This window comes from Heteronotia binoei, chromosome 21, assembly GCF_032191835.1.
Source record: "Heteronotia binoei isolate CCM8104 ecotype False Entrance Well chromosome 21, APGP_CSIRO_Hbin_v1, whole genome shotgun sequence".
In the NCBI taxonomy this organism is placed as follows: domain Eukaryota; kingdom Metazoa; phylum Chordata; class Lepidosauria; order Squamata; family Gekkonidae; genus Heteronotia; species Heteronotia binoei.
In genome coordinates this window covers 38,975,108-38,995,044 of record NC_083243.1, presented here as the reverse complement: position 1 = coordinate 38,995,044, position 19,937 = coordinate 38,975,108, and the positions used below count along the sequence as shown (strand labels likewise).

Here is a 19,937-nt window from a genome sequence, read left to right as displayed (position 1 = left end):
TGGATTGCCTTGGCCAAGGCCTTATCATCTGGGAGTGGGTGTGATGAAATGCATGTTTTCCTGCAAACCTCCACTGAGTGTTTTAAAAGTTTTTTCCTCCCCTAGGTAGAGGAGGAAGTCAGTCTGTTTTGCCTTGACCCACTTTTATACAAATGCTAAAGAGCTGAGACAAAGGAAGGATCAGGCTTCTCCCTCCCTTACTTCTCAAAGCAGCGAACAGGGGTTTGGAGGTGTCAAATCCTAGCAGAGACAACAGGAAGGAGATTCCCAGAGGCCTCCAGGAAATGCTTCTATAACTTGTCCTGTCCTGGAGGGGAGGGGAGACAATGATAAAGATTCCTTGCAAAAGAAAATAGCTCTCTTTCTTTGGGATGCTGCTTTCCTGAAGGGACACACATACAATCCTCTGAGCAGGTAGACATTCACCATGCAGTCTGCCTGAACATCTGAAGGGAGCTGGAAGGTACTGGTGACTGAGTAGAGAATTGTAACTAGCTAAGCTAAATACCTTGTCCTATATTTTACCATCAGATAGGGCATGTATATAGAGAAGGGTCAGAGGATTTGCATTTCTACTGATTTCTTTTGTTTCCCTTGCTCGAATCTGGTGCTTCTGATAAAAGTATGCTTGTAAACATTTTCTTTTTAATAAACACTTTATAACTTTTGATGCTGGTGGTGGTTCCCTGTACCACATAGATCCCCACCATCTCGGACATGCTTTTTTAAAAGGAGCACTAGAAGGGGAGAAGGCAGTCAGTTGGCAACTGGCTATTCCACCAGGGGCATGCAAGGTAGTAATCTGTTCCCGTGGTGACCAGGTGTTTGGCAGCAGGAAACACAGAGGTGAGACCTTAGATCTTGGAAGGGGAGCTGGGAGTCCCTATCCTCCGTGCGAAATCCCTACAACAATCAGATGGTGGTGGTAAGCTATCCAAAAGTGAAAGGAAAGCTCCTCTAGGAAGCTGGGGACCCCTAGGAGGGTAGAGTGGAACAGGGCCTACAGGCCAGAGTGGGATGCTTTGCTACAGTGGACATGCAATCCACAAAAATAGCTGATAGCAACCCATAGTTGTACTAGAATAAGCTACTCTGTAGGCCAAGCTCCTGAAAAATAGATCTTTCACCTCAAACCATCTTGCTGTCTTCCCTCCCTGTCAAATGGAGATGAATTAGATCCTGCCGTCTGCTTCAAGGGTATTACCTCTGCCACGAGGAATTGGTGTGTGTGTGTGTGAGCAAACTGGAATTGGCAAGTTTTCTTCAGTCCAGTTATTGGACTGGCACTAGCCTCCTAATTAGATGTGTCTAAAGAACAGAGGATCATGCTCACAAAGCAATAATTAAAACTGTATATTCAACCTTCAGTAATGCGTCCACCTCAATGGTATCAACTTTTAGGGAGTCTGTACTGTTTTCATCCAGGATAATGAAATTTAAGACTCCCAAGTGGTCAAAGTTCAGATTAAAGACATCGTGCTGGACAATTGTAAGCCTGGCGTATTTATATAAACCTACAGTGAAAGAGCAAAAGAAAATTGAAATAAGGTACATATGGGAAATCATGCACAATTAATGTGGTTGGTGGGTTGTTTTCAATAGATGTTCCCAGAGATCAATATGTCTTTCTGATCTTCACACTTAATGTAATGTAATAAAAAACAACTATTGTGATTAGGAGGAACCAGGACTTTTTTGTAGCAAGAACTGCTTTGCATATTAGGCCACACAGCCCTGATGTAGCTAGTCCTCCAAGAGCTTACAAGGCTCTTAGTACAGAGCCTACTGTAAGCTCTTGGAGGATTGGCTACATCAGGGGTGTGTGACCTAACATGCAAAGGAGTTCTTGCTACAAAAAAAGCCCTGGGAGCAACTGTAATTGAGCCATTCATTCCTCAGATACATGCAACATAAGGCAACAGTATCTGAGGAACGCCCCCGCCACCCAAATATGGCCTGGGATTCTCTGGTTTGACATTGGTTCTGTTGGGCTTGCACTGCCACATTGGCACTGGGTTCCACAGGGTTTCTCTTGTACATATTGTTTGTGTTGGGTTTGCAAGAATACCCCTCTGCTTGATTTTGTGGTGCTGGGATTCTCTAGTTTGACACTAATTTTGTTGGGCTTGCAACACTGGCTAGTGGTTCTGTGTGGATCCCTGGGCTCTGCTTTGGAAACAATGGAGGATGGATGAGGGGATTGGAAACAATGGGGGATGGATGAGAGCACCTTCTTTGGGGACCCAATATTTTGGAAGCTTAGGGCTTGTTCAATTTTGGTGCCCATAACTTTAAAAACAGCCCCCCAGGCATCCAGATAACTCCCCCATAGACTATATATAATAGTCCTGAAAAAAATGTGGATTCTCCCACAAAATACGAATACCATACCAGTATTGGAATTCAGCTATATTGAAAATACTGATATTTTCCAGGTCCAGTATACCACCTCCATTCCCTATTATTCTCTGTATTCTCTAGGATTATAATGTTCCAAGGGCTCTGAATTTTTAAAAATATTTTTGTTTTTTTCTCTCTGTGTGTGTGCGTGCACACCTGGAAGCCAAATTCTTCAGAAGTTCTTACCAGCCTTGGTGTAGAAAACACTTCCATTGTCAGTCACAAATATAATTGCTTGGGTGTAAACACACGTATCTGTTTTTACAACAGTCTCATTAATTAGTTTAATTAAAAGTTGGAATGTGTTGCCTCCATCCTCAGAAAGCCACACCTAGAAAACAAAACAAAGTTGAATATAAAAGGTAATGTCTTAGAATCATAGAGTTGGAAGGTACCTCCAGGGTCATCTAATCCAACCCGCGGTACAATGCAGGAACTTCACAAATACCTCCCCCCCACACACACATACATCCCCAGTGACCCCTGCTCTATGCCCAGAAGATGGCAAAAATCTCCAGGATTCCTTGCCAAATAACTGGGGGAGGCTATTGCACAGCCACAGACAATTCCCCGCTTCCCATTCCCTTGGATGAAATCACAAGGGTGGGGGAGAGCCTATTTGGGCTCAGCGCGGGAGAGCTGACCAATCAAGGAGGGGCTGGCTAGCCAGGTTTGGCTGCCACCACCATCCCTGATCATTCTGGTCCAGCACAAGCTCCTCACCTGCCCACCCTCTTGCTAAGACCATGTAGGATTAGCTAGTCGCCAGTTATGGGGCTGAGCAGAAATTTTTTGGGCCTCACTCAAATTGGCTGTGAAGGTGCTTTTTTTCGCCTTCTCGGCATGGTCAGAGAGAGAGTGAGGCATAAATAGGCCTGGTATCACTGGCTAGGCCCTAACAGGGATGGCAGGAAAAGCATGGGTTGAAGGGATTTCAAGCTGATGAGCACCCCAAGATATCAGCGATTAGTGGGGCCCTCAATTGGGCTACCTAGAGCCTTCGCAGTTGTGGTGGCCAGGTTGGGGGCCTCTTTGGGGTCAGGGGAGCATATGACCAGCCTTAAGACTTCACAGTCATGGGCTGGGGTATGCTGTCCCATCCCATCTATGCACTGATGTGCGGGCAGTGATGGGTAGGGTCCGGAAGCTTCTGGACCCTGCCCTGAGCCAGGGTGGGCTTGCCCTGTTAGGAAGCTGGGAGAGCCAGTTTGGTGTAGTGGTTAAGTGTGAGGACTCTTATCTGGGAGAACCGGGTTTGATTCCCCACTCCTCCACTTGCACCTGCTGGAATGGCCTTGGGTCAGCCATAGCTCTGGCAGAGGTTGTCCTTGAAAGGGCAGCTGCTGTGAGAGCCCTCTCCAGCCCCACCTACCTCACAGGGTGTCTGTTGTGGGGGAGGAAGGTAAAGGAGATTGTGAGCCGCTCTGAGACTCTTCGGAGTGGAGGGCGGGATATAAATCCAATATCATCATCATCATCTTCAAGCTAGCTTTGCAAGCTCAATGCAACCTGTGCTTTAAGATGTATGTAATGGTGCAGATCAGCTTATGTGTAAATAAAATTCCCAGTTTAACCCACAACTTGTGTGGTGTTTCATTTGAGGGGTAGGTGGGCAATGGTCTGGAGAAAAATTGCTGACAGATCCCAAAGTGTCAATCAGCATTTCCCTGGGTGTGTAAGAAAGGGCCATAAGAACTAAGCACTGATGCAAACCGTCCCACCCTCCTTCTCGTGATCTGCCTAATTCACAGAATCAGCACTGCTGTCAGACGGTCGTGCTTAAAAAGCCCCAACGAAGGCAAGCCCACCATCTCCTGAGGAAGCCTGTTTCACCGAGGAACCACTCTATCAGGAAGTTCTTCCTAATGTTTAGCCAGAAACTCTTTTGATTTGATTTCAACCCACTGGTTCCGGTCTGGCTTTCTGGGGTAACAGAAAACAATTCTGCGCCATCCTCTATATGACAGCCCTTCAAGTACTTGAAGATGGTGATCATATCACCTCTCAGTCATCTCCTCTCCAGGCTAAACATACCCAGTTCCTTCAACCATTCCTCATAAGACTTGGTCTCCAGACCCCTCACCATCTTTGTTGCCCTCCTCTGGACACATTCCAGCTTGTCTATATCCTTCTTAAATTGTGGTGCGCAAAACTGAACACAATACACTAGGAGGTCAGGTCTAACCAGAGCAGAGTAAAGGTATACCATCACTTCACGTGATCTGGATATTATACTTCTGTTGATACAGCCCAAAATCACATTTGCCTTTTTAGCCACCGCATCACACTGCTGGATCATTTTCAGTGAATGGTTCACTAAGACATCTAGGTCCCTTTTGCATGTACTACTGCCAAGACAAGTCTCCTCCATCCTATAATTATGAATTGGATTTTTCCAACCTCAATGCAGAACTTTACATTTATCCTCATTTTCATTTTATTTGTTTTAGCCCACTTTTCCAGTTTGTCAGGATCATCCTGTATCCTATCTCTATCTTCTACTGTATTTGCGACCCCTCCCAATGTAGTATCATCTGCAAATGTAATAAGCATTCCCTCTATTCCTTCATCCAAATCATTTATAAAGATGTTGAACAAAATAGGTCCCAGGACAGATCCTTGAGGCACTCCACTTGTCATGCCTCTCTCCAAGAGGATGAGGAACCATTAATAAGCACACTTTGGGTGCCATCTGTCATCCATTTACAGATCCATCTAACGGTAACACGATCCAAACCACATTTTACCAACTTGTCAAGAATAGTATGTGGAAACTTATCAAAAGCCTTACTGAAATTGAAATAAACTACGGCTACAGCATTCCTCTGATCCAGCAAGATAGTAACTTTCTTTTAAAAAGAGATAAGGTTCCTCTGACATGCCTTGTTCCTGAGAAACCCATGCTGGCTCTTAGTAATCACAGCCATCCTTTCTAAATGTTCCAGAACTGACTATTTGATGATTTGTTCTTCATTTAAAATAGCACTGCCACAGTGTAAGTACTGTGAAAGATAATTATTTATAGGGAACAGACCAAGAATAATGATACTAAATAACAATACCAACAAAAAAAGAATCTCCTTCTTTGCTGGATTCAATTTCAGTTGACTCTGCCTGAGCCATTTCACTATGGCTTGCAATGCCAGGTCCAGGTTATCCGGGGCACAGCAGGACCGGCCTCCTAACAATAGATAAAGCTGGGTGTCATCCACATACTGACGGCAGCCCAGCCTGAATCTCCAGACAATCTGGGCAAGGGAGCACATAGAGATGTTAAAAAGCATCAGGGAGAGAACCAGCCCTGAGGCACATCACATACGAGTGGGTGCCTTCGGGACGATTGCTCCTCTATAGCCACCCTTTGTCCCCGGCTGTGGAGAAAAGAGGTAAGCCATTGAAGGGCATACCTCTGTATTCCCGCGTTGGCAAGGTGACGAGACAGTAGCTGGTGGTCAACTGTATCAAATGCAGCTGACAGATCTAATAGCAACAACACTGCTGAACTGCCTCTATCCTGATGCCTCAAGAGATCATCTATGAGGGCAACCAGTACCGTCTCTGTCCCATGGCCTGGCAAAGCATGCTCCTTCCCCCCCCCTTCCTCCCAAAGAGAGGAGCCTCAGCTAAAATAGAGGTTTTGCTCTGTAGCTCCTGTGTGATTGAGGAAGCCTTGCAAAGCAACCTGTTATGCAGAAAGAAGCAAAAGAGAGGGAAAAGGAAGCAGAGACAGCGAGTTGCTCGGGGGCCGGATAGCATCCCTCCAGGGGCCTGATTCGGCCCAAGGGCCACATGTTTGACACCCCTGATATAACAGAACCAAATGGGTCACATTCCTCTATCTAATTCTCTGAAGAGATCATCAGTCAAGGTGACCAAAGCAGTCTCTGACTTGGACACCTGTAATCTTGTAACCCCCCCCCCCAATCTGCTCTTGTATGATCAGTTCATTTTACTCACATCCTGATAGCCCTATATGTGGGTGGTAGTGACTGCATGTTCAAACAATTCAGTAGTAAAGGTTTGAGCTAGCAAGTCAAATGATTTGTGCTTGCATGACAAATGACACAAAGACAGTTTTTAAATCCTCAAAGAGTGACAACTGCTCGTACCCAACAGCTGTTTCAAAGCAGCAGCATCTCCTTTAGCTCTTTGCAGGTATGTACAGAAGACACACACTAAAACACAATAATCAAGTATGAATGTCATCGGCTGTGCTGCAGGTATGCCCTGCGACACTTTCACATCATCTTCCTTCAAAACTTAGGATAGTTTTTCAAAAGAATTTGGAGTAAAAATAATTATTCTTGCTATGATCGCCATTATCTACCAGAGTTAATAGGTATTCTATTGATACTCACCTGATTTCCATAAACATACAGAAAATGACTGTTTGGGTGGAAAAGCATGCCAGATGCCCTGAACTCAGCATCTGGAAACCAAAACTCTGGAAATTTTCTTTTCTTATGTAGTTCATGGTTTGTTAATGTATTCACTGATACGAATATTCCATCCTAGAGAAGAAGAAAAAACACATAATTTTGTGAGTTGACAGCATTTGTAATAGAACAAGTGAATCATGTTGAATAAAATGAATCGAGATGGGTAGCCATGTTAGTCTGTCTGTAGCAGTAGAAAACTAACACAATTTGTGGCAGGGAATGAACTTCTGTGAGTCACTGCTCACTTCTTCAGATAAAGCAGTGATTCCCTAAAGCTCATACCCTGCCACAAATTTTGTTAGTCTCTAAGGTTGAATAAGTAAGGGCTCCATTACACATCACACAACCCTTGAGTCTGCCTTATCCTTTGTAACTGTGTGACTGCTCCTGGGGCTGCACTTGGCTTTACAGTAATACAAGCTGAATAATGAGTGACTAAACATAACTAGCTTCTGTTTATCATTAACAAATGTTAGTCAGTCGATGCTGCCATCATTTTAACTAAGAACTGTAAACAGCTTTGGGCTTTGTTTTTTAACAAGACAACCCTGTGTTGCTCATTTCTTCTTCCCAGAATCCAAGGGCTGGAATCAAACACCTACCACAACTGAACTAGAGGGACCGTGTGAACCTGCCAGCATCCAACATCCTATAGAATACAATCCGAGAGAGGTCACTATAATGGAAAACACAACAAAAAATGCAAGCTAGTGACCAATTTACTAAGAAGTATATAGAAATCTGTCCAAATGTCCAAAACATGTATATTCAAGTCCCAAAGTAGTGTGGTGACAAGCCAATCAGTTAAGTACTTGTTTCTTTCCAGTCTTCATCAGACCTGGGACCACTAACAAAAGAAAATATTATACAAAAATATCGGAAGGACATTCAGACACCACCAAACCTCTTCCAGTGAAAAAATATATCATACTTACATATTGATTCAATTATGAAGATGAAGATGAAGAAGATGAAGATATTGGATTTATATCCCGCCCTCCACTCCGAAGAGTCTCAGAGCGGCTCACAATCTCTATTACCTTCCTCCCCCACAACAGACACCCTGTGAGGTGTGTGGGGCTGGAGAGGGCTCTCACAGCAGCTGCCCTTTCAAGGACAACCTCTGCTAGAGCTATGGCTGACCCAAGGCCATGCTAGCAGGTGCACGTGGAGGAGTGGGGAATCAAACCCGGTTCTCCCAGATAAGAGTCTGCACACTTAACCACTACACCAAACTGGCTCTCCTAGATTTTTTACACACTTTTCAAAAAAGAGGGATGCAGAGCGTCTCCAGTAGCAATTTCACATCGGCTACAGCTCGGTATGTGACTTCTTGTGCACCCTAATGGTGCAACTAACAAGTTTAAAAAGGCAAACATCTCATTTACAGCTGCCATTACATAAACCTCTTAAAGGTAAAGTAACATATTTCTAATGCAATATGCTAAAAGACACAAACACCACAAAACCATATCACAGCAGATACAATATACAAAGTATTCCATACAAAGAATGTCAAATCCCATAATTTATACAAAAATATGTTATCACACAGGCAAATTATGCACAGCACTATAAAGAAGACCATTCATAAAAAGCATGTCAAATCATTGGTCATATTCAGTCCATATGGAGAAATGCAATTCAACTGGTGTATCCAGCATGCCTCTTTTTGCAGCAGGATCTTGTGCATGTCTTCATTTCTATCTGTTTGTTCATATTTCATGACTGTGAAGATTTTTGTTTTTTCACATTATACAAATATGAACAAACAGATAGAAATGAAGACGTGCACAAGATCCTGCTGCAAAAAGAGGCATGCTGGATACACCAGTTGAATTGCATTTCTCCATATGGACTGAATATGACCAATGATTTGACATGCTTTTTATGAATGGTCTTCTTTATAATGCTGTGCATAATTTGCCTGTGTGATAACATATTTTTGTATAAATTATGGGATTTGACATTCTTTGTATGGAATACTTTGTATGTTGTATCTGCTGTGATATAGTTTTGTGGTGTTTGTGTCTTTTAGCATGTTGCATTAGAAATATGTTACTTTACCTTTAAGAGGTTTGTGTAATGCAGCTGTAGGGGGGGTGGGGGGTGGGCTCCCTCGGGGTATCCTACCCCCCCAGGGAAAGTGTATGCGCAATACATAGCCTCTCCTCTCCCGGTATAGTGAATGCGTGGTTACTGTCTGGCTATGCCTGGCAGATGGTCACTGCAATGGCCTCTCCTGCATTACTGCATCCGTAGCAACACCTTCTCGCTGGTCCCCCCCGTTTTTCACAGAGTTTGCTATGTCATGGTGCGACCAAATTGTCCGGCGGTATAACCGGATGGGCAGGCTGGGCCCACCAACCTTGCCAGGCTAAGAGAAGGAAAACTCTAACATCAAACCCGGGCAGATAGAGCTCGTTAATGTAACACCTACCACCTGGAGGACTTGCTGCCGGCGTCCCGGCTTACTGGGCCATGGCAGATGACCTCCAGGTGAAAGGGTGGAGCCAGTACCACGCACACTGGGCTTCACCTAAAAAATTCCTCTGCGCAGGCCTGAAGGGCATATCCACATACACAACCCACAATGCATCAAGTCCTGCAGCGATGGGCAAGGGGCGAAACAGCAGGTGGAAGGTGCCACTGGAAGCCGCAGTCCCGATCCTGCATGTAGGCGGTTCAGGGTATTGGTCGCCTGATGCTAACCCGGAGACTAAAGCATTTTTCGGCAGCACCCTGAACGACCAAGCAGCCTTATCTAGGGACAGCACTGCTTGCTCCACACGGAGAGGGGCCTAGAAAAGGTGGCCTAAACAAAGCTCGTCTCCTCCACCCCAGTTGGCTAGCCGCGGTCAACGGGCATCCTTACTTGCGGTCAAAAAATAACAACAAAGAGATTGAGGAAGAATCGCACTGCTACAGCACCAACCCTAAATCAGACTTTTCCCTGCAGCCACTGTGGCCGGACCTGCCTGTCCCGCATTGGTCTTGTCAGCCACCAGCGAGCCTGCAGCAGACGTGGACTATTGCACCCTTCTTAAATCTTCGTTCGCGAAGCCAAGCCGAGAGAGAGAGAGTAATGCAGCTGTAAATGAGATGCTTGCCTTTTAAACGTTAGTTGCACCATTAGGGTGCACAAGAAGCCACCTACTGAGCTGTAGCCAATGTGAAATTGCTACTGGAGACACTGCGTCCCTCTTTTTTGAAAATTGTGTAAAAAATCTATATAATTGAATCAATATGTAAGTATGATATATTTTTTCACTGGAAGAGGGTTGGTGGTGTCTGAATGTCCCTCTGATATTTTTGTATAATATTTTCTTTTGTTAGTGGTCCCAGGTCTGATGAAGACTGGAAAGAAACTAGTGCTTAATCGATTGGCTTGTCACCACACTACTTTGGGACTTGAATATACATGTTTTGGGCATTTGGACAGATTTCTATATACTTCTTAGTAAACTGGTCACTAGCTTGCATTTTTTGTTGAACATCCAATATCCTGGCATTAAATATTCTTAAGGTCTGGACCTGGGAAACGGGATTTTTTCCCTACCTTCATTGCTTAATTTTTGTTAACATCTTCCTGATGGATGGTTCTAAAGAACTCAGAAGTCTACACAATGCTTTGTGTCACTTGGGTTGGCCACAGCCACAATAAAAGGTATGCTGTGAATTTTGCCTTCCTCATTTTTTGTGTATGTTAGGTGCTATTAGGTCTCTTCTGACTTATGGTGACACTATGAATTAATGACCTCAGAACATCCTAACCATTAACAGCCTTGCTCATGTCTTGCAAACTGAAGGCTAGTGCCTTCTGTTATAGAGTCCATCCATCTCACTTTGGGTCTTCCTCTTTTGCCTCTTCCTTCAGATTTTCCTAACCTTATTGGCTTTTTCAGGAACAATAAAAGACTTTGCATGAATTGTCTTATCCTTTTAACTACATTCTAATTACTAGTCATGTATATGGTCATTACAGTCACTGAGGGAACTTGTTGCTTTTGACTTGGTCCTGTTCACCTGCCAAAGAGGTCTTACTTTTTTGGACTCAAAACATCATCTTCCAGTAAAACCCACCCACTGCATTTAAAATAAAATAAAATATCTGTATGTGAAATCTATAGCTCTACTCTTGCTGCTAAAAATTCAAAATACAAATATTACTCTTTTGGGTCTTTCTTGAGAAGCAATGTCTTCCTTGAAAGTCAATACATGCCATGCCTGGAAGCTGGCATACTCACAACTTCTGACGTGAATGCTCATCAGTCTGACCCTCAGGTCTTGATCCCTAAAAGTAGGGAATATTGTAGGGAGACAGCTTGAGCTGCATTGGGTAATGACATGTCAGAAGTAAAACTTGTACCAGGATTAATCAAAAGTTGAGAGTGGCTGGCGAACATGCATACACCAATAAATTGAAATTGTTTCTCTTGCACACTGTACCTGCTGAGTTAAAACGCCAATGCCAGTATTCTGTTGATAATCAACCATGAAAGCAACTACCCGTCTAGAAATCAGCCTTTCAGCTGGTGTTCTGTGGGGCAAGCAACTGTGCCATTTCGTATATGGATCATTGCTATAGAAACAGGTAGATTCCTATGAAAAAAGATATCTTGTATTAGAAGAGCAAGACAACAAATGGGTAGTATCAATATATGTAGGAACATATATTTATGGTTTAAAATTTTTGCTGAAGAATCCATTCACGAATATAGAAAGAAAAACAGCAACAAAGAAGAGGTTAGGGTCGAGAAAACATGTGAGTAGACTCCCAAAAAGCCCACCTATCAGGCAGTGTTTTACTGCAAATGAACTTCAAGAACAGAATGGAGAGAAAAATTGCTGAATTACAAATTATTATGAAACTTGGAACAAACATTTCCCCAGGACTGAACAGGGATATTGGATTTTTAAAATCTCATTACATATGCTAAACCCACTCTCACTGAGTATAGTTTCCCACACAAATGCTATACAGACTAAATGATCTTTCAATTTATTACACTATTTTGCCATCTGATCCTAACTTTGTATCAGTTTATACTCTTAACCCACCAGCTATATGTATTTCAGCTCACTGTTTGTTTAGCTAATTAATTAATGAGATTAGATTAAGGGGTTTTAGAATTAATTAACCATTTAGGGGAGGTTAATTAGCAGGGTTCTTAGATTGATTTGAGGGGGGGGGGGTTTCTTAGTTAGCAAGGGCAACTGCGGTTGAGACTAGAACTGGAATACAGGATTATAACAGGGCATCTTATATCGGTTTGAGGTGACTGTGGAGACCAGTGGGGAGGGATGACCAGCCTGGGGATTCCAGTACTCCTGGGGAGGGGAAGATATAATGGTGGGAACAGACATGTGTAACGAAAGGTGGCTGAGACATGTGGGTGCTTGGCCTCCTTCCAGTCTGTGTCCCATCCCAATGGTGACAAGGGGTGGGGCCAGGCTGAACTACTCGCCTCCGTCACTGGTGCTATGTAATGCCAGGTCCATAAACAATAAGACTTCAATTCTTTGGGATTTCCTGAGTGAACAGGATATGGACCTGGCATGTGTGACTGAGACCTGGGTACATGACGGGGAGATGGTAGCCCTCTCCCAAGTGGCCCCCCCAGGGTACTCAATCTTCCACCAGCCACGGACTAGCGGGGGGGGGGGGGAGGAGTGGCACTATTCATATGGGAGGCTTACTCCTTCTGGGCTCTCCTGACTCCAGAGATCGACGGCATTGAATGTGCGGGTCTGAAGTGGGATGTTGAAGAGGGTTTGGCGATCTGGCTGGTGTACCGATCGCCTAACGCACCAGCCAGCGCCTTATAGTCCCTGATGGAGGCTGCGGCAGGCTGGGCATTGGAACACCCAAGGCTTTTAATCCTGGGTGATTTCAACGTCCATGCTGATGATGCGAACTCTAATCAGATGATGGACCTAGTGTCATCCATGGCTAAGCTAGGACTCTCTCAATTTGTAACTACACCCATACATCAGGCCGGGCACATGCTGGATTTGATCTTTGCGTCGGGGGTTACAGTGACCCGAATTACTGCTGATGCAGTGCCATGGTCGGACCACTATGTCCTGAAGGCCCGTGCGGATGTGCCACCCCAAACCCGTTTGGGTGATGAGTGTATTTTAGCTTGCCCGCGGAACCTAATGGACCCAATATGGTTCCAGAGGGAACTGCAGGATCCCTGGCGACTTGCTGGATGACATGGTCATAAATAAAAAAACTTATTATTATTATGGTCGAATCATGGCAAAATCAGCTCACCATGGCCATTGATGAGATCACTCCCTGGCACCCTCTGTGCCCCTGTTCAAAGATGGCACCATGGTATAACACGGATTTGCGGATGAAATGGAGGCTCAGATGGCTAGAGAAGCAGTGGTGGCAGACTCATGACGAAGCAACCAGAACATCTTATAGAGAGTACCGTATATGAAATCCTATGAGATGGCAGTCAAAGCCACAAAGAAAGTTTACTTTGCAGCCAAGATTGCATCTGCGAACTCACGTCCGGCCCAATTATTAAGTATTATTTGGACTCTTATAACTCTGCCACACAGCAGACCAAATCGTAGGGAATTGGATATCGACTGTGAGGCTTTTGCAACTTTTTTCACAGATAGTCTCGTCGCTCCACCGCGACCTCCCTGCCACAATTGAAACTGTATGGGAGCTCGAGGCTCTGTGCCTGTTTTCCGGATCAGCTCTAGACAGTTTTACAACACTCAGCTTGGAGGAAGTTGACAGAATCCTCGCAACTGTACGCCCAACAACATGTGATTTGGACCCTTGCCCATCCTGGCTGATTAAAGAGTGCTGGATGGAGCTTCAATATTCTGTGTGGGATATTGCAAATAGGTCTCTCTTGGAGGGGCTTTTCCCAAGGCCCCTCAAAGAGGCGATAGTCCATCCCCTCTTGAAGAAACCAACATTAGACCCGGTCGAATTGGCACACTATCGGCCGGTCTCGAATTTACCCTTTTTGGGTAAAATCATTGAGAGGGCAGTAGCACTGCAGTTACAGAGCTTTCTGGAGGACGCTTCCGTCCTAGACCCACACCAGTCTGGCTTTCACCCAGGCCATGGGACGGAGACAGTACTGGTCGCCTTAGTGGATGATCTTAAGTGACAACTGGATCGAGATGGGTCAGCAGTACTGTTGTTGGACCTGTTGGTGGTGTTCGACATGGTCGACCATCAGTTGCTGGTTCACCGCCTCGCCGACGTGGGGATTCAGGGGTTGGGCTTGCAGTGGCTCTCCTCTTTCCTCAGTGGTCAGGGATAAAGGGTGATGATCGGGGGACAATCATCCCAGAGACATCTGCTTAATTGTGGGGTGCCTCAGGGGGCGGTGCTCTCCCCAATGTTGTTTAATATCTATATGCGCCCCCTTGCCCAGATTGTCCAGAGATTTGGACTGGGTTGCCACCAGTACGCTGATGACACCCAGCTCTATCTGCTAATGGATTGCCAGCCTGCCTCTGCCCCAGAAAATCTAGCCATAGCACTGCAAGCCGTGGCAGGGTGGCTTAGGTTGAGTCGTCTAAAGCTGAATCCGATGAAGACAGAGGTCCTTTGTCCGAGTTGTGGTGGCCTGGGAAGGGAAATTCCTTTACCAGCTTTTGATGGGGCACCACTGATATCGGTACCCAAAGTCAGAAGCTTGGGGGTGCTACTGGAGCCCACATTGGCTATGGAAGCCCAGATAGCAGCCACTGCGAGTCCGCCTTTTTCCACCTTAGGCTGGCACGACAGTTGGTCCCTTTCCTAGAACACAGCGACTTAGCAACGGTGACCCATGCAACAGTCACTTTGAGACTAGACTACTGCAATGCCCTCTACATGAGACTGCCCATGACCCGAATCTAGAAACTGCAGCAGGTGCAGAATGCGGCACCCAGGCTGTTATTGGGTCTCTCTATGCAGGGCCACATACAACCGGGGCTGCGGGGACTGCACTGGCTCCCAATAGTATTCCAGATTCGCTACAAGGTGCTGGTTATTACCTTTAAAGCCCTCTATGGCCGAGGACCTGCCTACCTTAGGGACTGTCTCTCCCCACATGTTCCCCAGGGGGTACTTAGATCTGGATCGTAAAACCTATTGTCAATCCCCAGGCCAAGAGAGGAGAGACTGAAGGCTACCAGAGAAAGAGCCTTCTCAATTGCGGCCCCCCACTGGTGGAACCAACTCCCAGAAGATGTCAGAGCCTTGTGGGACCTTGCCCAGTTCCGCAAGGCCTGCAAAACAACATTATTTCGACTGGCCTTCAGCCAAACTACATAGATGCCCAACACTACTGAATGTACTGTATTATTTTAGCACCAAAAATTGTTTTAAAATTGTATTAATATTTTTAAACTATTTTAAATTGTTTTAACAGCTTAATTGATAATTGATTATTGTAATTGTTTGTTTACTGTTTTATTGTTTGATTTTAAAATGTTGTTAGCCGCCCTGAGCCTGCCCTCAGCGGAGAGGGTGGGATATAAGTACGAAAAAAAAAAATAACTGTACCCCATCCCCTCATCTGAAGAAGTATGCATGCATACAAAAGCTTCCATTCTGAATTTGTTGGTCTTAATTTAGATGCTACTTGACTCCTACTCTGTTCTACTGCTTCAGACCAACACAGCTGCTCACTTGGATCTATCAGGCAGGGTAGAACTACCCATTATCCATCACTCTGTGATATTTTAAAAGATTTTTTTTCTTGTCTAGATTGCAGCCAATGGAAATGTGATTTTCAGGAAGTGACTGAAATTGCTTTTCCCCCCCTCTTTCTCTAGCAGAGCTAAAAGGAGCACAGAACTGGCCCATAAACACCCTTTAAAATTTAACCAATTGTTATTTTCAGTGGGTGGTAGACCTGGACTTTAAATAATGGTTCTTTAAAATTTAAAGACCAGTTCATTGTCATATTACTTGTGCCGGACTCTCTCTCTCTCTCTGGCAGGAGTATCACATCACATCAAAATGTTGTTTTGATTTCATTTTTGCATGCTTTTCAGGTGCTGAAATTAAATACCCTAAAACTCCCTTCCCCTTGGAAATTTTGGCAGAACAAAAATGCTATCTGGAAACAAAATTAAAAAATAATTTTTGAAGTGCACAACTCTAGCTGAGACTTCATCAGACATTACAAAACTTTTTCTGCAGCTATAATGGAAGAAATATTATTCAAACTTAATGAAAAGTTAGTAAAGGAATCTAGTTTGGAGCCACATTTCAGCTTATGTGCTGAACTGAATAATCAAGTCTCAACTAGACTCGTCCTATATTCATCAGGTTACTTTTCTCTTACCTGGCTTAATGTTAAATGTTTTTCATTTTTCTCTTACCTGGCTTAATGTTTTATCTTTGTTGAACGAGACAGAAATATAATCCACTGGAAGAAAAGGAGAAATCTATTTTTCCTGCATCACTGTCTCGATTTCTACAATATATATATTAGGTCTCTTAATCAGTTCTATAGTGAAGATTTGCAAAGAACTCATGACCACATGTTTTTGCTAGGCTGGTCAACAAACAATAACTACTCAACAACTGAACTGAGCAACTTTCTACTGCACAACATCTGCAACTTGGTCAGAATTTTGCCTGGGTCATGTTACCATGGAGATTGAACAAGGGAAAACTAACAGCCAGTGTGGTATAGTGGTTAGAATATGTGGCAGGGTTGCCAAGTCCAGCTCAAGAAATATCTGGGGACTTTGAGGGTGGATCCAGGAACCAGGGTGTGACGAGCACGGTTGAACTCCAAAGCAAGTTCTGGCCACCACATTTAAAGGGACCACACTTCTTTTAAATGCCTTTACTGATATTAAAATAGGGCAAGCTCTTTTAGCTTAGCTGTTCTAGTTCTCTGCTGAATTCAATTACCTTCAGCTTGCCCTCAGCTTCACAGGCCGATCACATGTTCAATGGCCACCTGCTTGCAGACTACTGCTCAGAGCAGGCCCATAGCACCACATGGGGCCCAGAGGGTCCAGTCTCCTTGTGGATTATATGGGGCCCCTCCCCAAGTCTTGGCTCCCCCCTCCCCCTGATCGCCTCAGCACATGAAGCAGGTAGCGGTACTGGCAAGCTCTCCCCTGAAGCACTCTGAGCAGAGTTGGGTGGGTGGGCAGGCAGATCCCAAAAGTTGGGTGGGTAGGTGGGCAGCCAGGCCCACCCCTGCTTCCAGCAGCCCTTAGTCCAGCCGTGAAGAGCTGGGGGCTCCATGTGCTGGCTTGTTTTCCACCACCATGAGCCTGAATGGTGAGTTCTTGGGTGGGTGGGAGGCGAGGCCCCTAGATTGCACAGGCTGCAAAGGCAGCTAGAGTCCTTTCAGGGTGGGGAGGGAACAAAGGGGCAGCCAGGACATGTCTCCCCCAGCCAGCATGTATAAGCCGCAAGCTTTCCTTGCTGTTCCCAGTTGGGGAAGGGTACAGGAAAGCAGGGAAATGGCGAGGGAACGCAGAGATACAAATCAGCCTTCTTTTGAACTTTGGAACTGGAGGTTGATCACTGCAAGCTGAGCTCCAGGAAAGGTAGAAGGGGAATCGGAGCTTACATGCAATTTAAATCACACTGGAGGGGGGAGGAAGAGAGGTGGCCCCCATCCTCTCCAGCTACTTGCTCTCACCCCCATGGCCCCCTCCCCCTGTGACTCTTAGCTACGGGGCAGCATCTTCCTCAGCCAAGCATCCCAAGGAAAAAAAGAGCAAATTCCTATTGCAAGGAGGTTTTATTAACTCCATGTCTCCACCCACTCAACCAAGTCATACCAGGTCAAAGAAGCATTTCCTCCAGCTCATTCCTGAGGATGATATCTGGGGTTGGTCTAGCCTAAAGTTCTCCAAACTCTGTTTTTTGCCTGGGAAGTGGGGAGAGGAGGGGGATGACTGACCATCCCTTTGGCTAAATCCATTTGCATTTGTATGAAGGTGAGCTGACTTCCACCTCTGACTAAAGGTGCTAGGCTGGCTGAAGAAGACAGCAGTCATAGTAGTAACAAATCTACCTTTCCGCACTGAATCGAGATAAATTATTAGTGTGGACTCGAGCATATTTTACTCATGCAGAAGCTTTGGGGAAAATGCTAGAGAAACAAAGGTTCATCTTCTACATGCTTTGATATTAAGATTAATCTGCATCAGTTCCTAAAGAAGTATTCAGGGTCCATCAAAATTCAGAGGGACAAAAGTGCCCATGTTCTCTTTGCAAGGGCACGAGCCATCAATAGGCTATAAAATGGTTCCCTGAGAGATGTCATATATAGGGAGTCAATTCACACCACACAACCCAGTTCATGTGTTCCTAATAAAGTAAGTAAATTCTCCAGAAGGAGAGCCATATAAACAAACAGGATTTAAAAGGGGACTGTATATTTAAAAAAGCTATCATGAAGGTAGAATGCCAGCAGGGGGGTGGGGTTTTCCAGTGTTTTGCACTGAGTGTCACATGTATGACTATCTGCCCACAGGGCAGAAGTCTTGGGTGTATGCTCGATGAAGGAGCTTCTGGTACTCAGGGAATGAGTTCATACTCTTGAGGCTGAGGTGACTGACATGGAGAAGCAGAGACAGTCAGTTAGGCACTCAGAGAAGACTCTCGGGGACGTATTAGATGAGCCCCATTCTGAATGTGGCAGCCCCGTTGCTGCCAGGGATCATGAAGGTCAAGAGGGAACAGGGCACCGTGCTGATGATAAGGGGAATGTGCCCTCAGAAGGGACCTCTTCTTCAGTTAGTGAGCGGGTATCCTTTCGCGCCAAGGAACCATCCCTGGGCAGGGTCTTGGTAGTTGGTGATTCAATCCTTAGGCAAGTAGACAGCTGGGTGGCAAAACCACGTACTGACCGTATAGTGACTTGCCTGCCTGGTGCGAAGGTAGCGGACATTACGCATGTTGTAGATAGGCTGATAGACAGTGCTGGGGAGGAGTCAGTGGTCATGGTGCATGTGGCACCAACGATGTTGGGAAATGCAGTCGTGAGGTCCTGGAGGAAAAATTTAGGCTGCTAGGCAGGAGACTTAAGGCCAGGACCTCCAAGGTAGCCTTCTCAGGAGTGCTACCTGTTCCACATGCAGGGCTGAAGAGAAAGGCACAAATTAGAAGTCTCAATGTGTGGATGAGACAATGGTGTAGGGAGGAAGGGTTTAAGTTTGTTAGGCACTGGGATGCTTTCTGGAACAAGCGGGAGCTGTACAAAAGAGACGGTCTCCACTTGTCCCCAGATAGAACCAAGCTGCTGGCTTAAAATAAAAAAAGTGTCAGAGCAGTTTTTAAACTAAATCTTGGGGGAAAGCCGACAGGAGATGAAATGTCTCTAGTTCGGGAAGACTCATCTCAAAGAGACTAAGGGTTAGCTGTTACTTTTCTACCGGGTAATGGATCAGAGTTGTCCACTGAGATGGTGACAAACAGTATGGAGTGTCTGCCAAAGTCTCGAGGCAGCAGGAGGAAGGTTGCGGGCCTAACTTGACTGGGAAATTATAGATGTTTGTATACAAATGCTAGAAGTGTTCGAAGTAAAATTGGTGAGTTGGAATGTTTAGTGTTGGGAGAAAACATAGACATTGTGGGAATTTCAGAAACTTTGTGGAATGAGGAGAATCAGTGGGACTTGGTGATTCCTAGATATAAGTTATATTGGAAGAATAGGGAGGGAAGGGTTGGAGGTGGGGTTGCTCTGTATGTCAGAGAGGGTATACAGTCCAGTAAGACTGAGGTCAAAGAATTAAATTCCCTTCTAGAAATGTTTTGGGTTGAAATAGAGGGCCCAAAAGGAAATTTAACTATGGGAGTTTGTTATCGCCCACCAAATCAAAAGATAGAGGATGATTATAATATGATGGAAGGATTAAAGATAGCGGCTAAACGTAAAAACTGTGTCGTAATAGGTGATTTTAACTACCCGCAGATTGATTGGGTCAATATGTGTTCAGGTCAAGAGAAAGAGATTGAGTTTCTAGATGCTTTCAATGACTGTGCTATGCAGCAGATATTGAAGAAGAAGAAGATATTGGATTTATATCCCGCCCTCCACTCTAAAGAGTCTCAGAGCGGCTCACAATCTCCTTTACCTTCCTCCCCCA

General features: G+C 45.0%; 1 protein-coding gene across 1 annotated transcript in view; it reads right to left on the bottom strand.

Moving 5' to 3' along the window:
* LOC132589565 (cation channel sperm-associated auxiliary subunit beta-like) overlaps nt 1–19,937 on the bottom strand; it is a 92,050-nt gene that overhangs the window by 54,948 nt on the left and 17,165 nt on the right. Inside the window, exons 8-12 of the mRNA XM_060262330.1 lie at nt 16,197–16,243; nt 11,289–11,441; nt 6,759–6,911; nt 2,587–2,731; nt 1,334–1,514 (exon numbers count right to left, since the gene is read on the bottom strand). Coding sequence (XP_060118313.1) covers nt 1,334–1,514; nt 2,587–2,731; nt 6,759–6,911; nt 11,289–11,441; nt 16,197–16,243 — 679 coding nt within the window. The remainder of the gene's footprint in view (nt 1–1,333; nt 1,515–2,586; nt 2,732–6,758; nt 6,912–11,288; nt 11,442–16,196; nt 16,244–19,937) is intronic.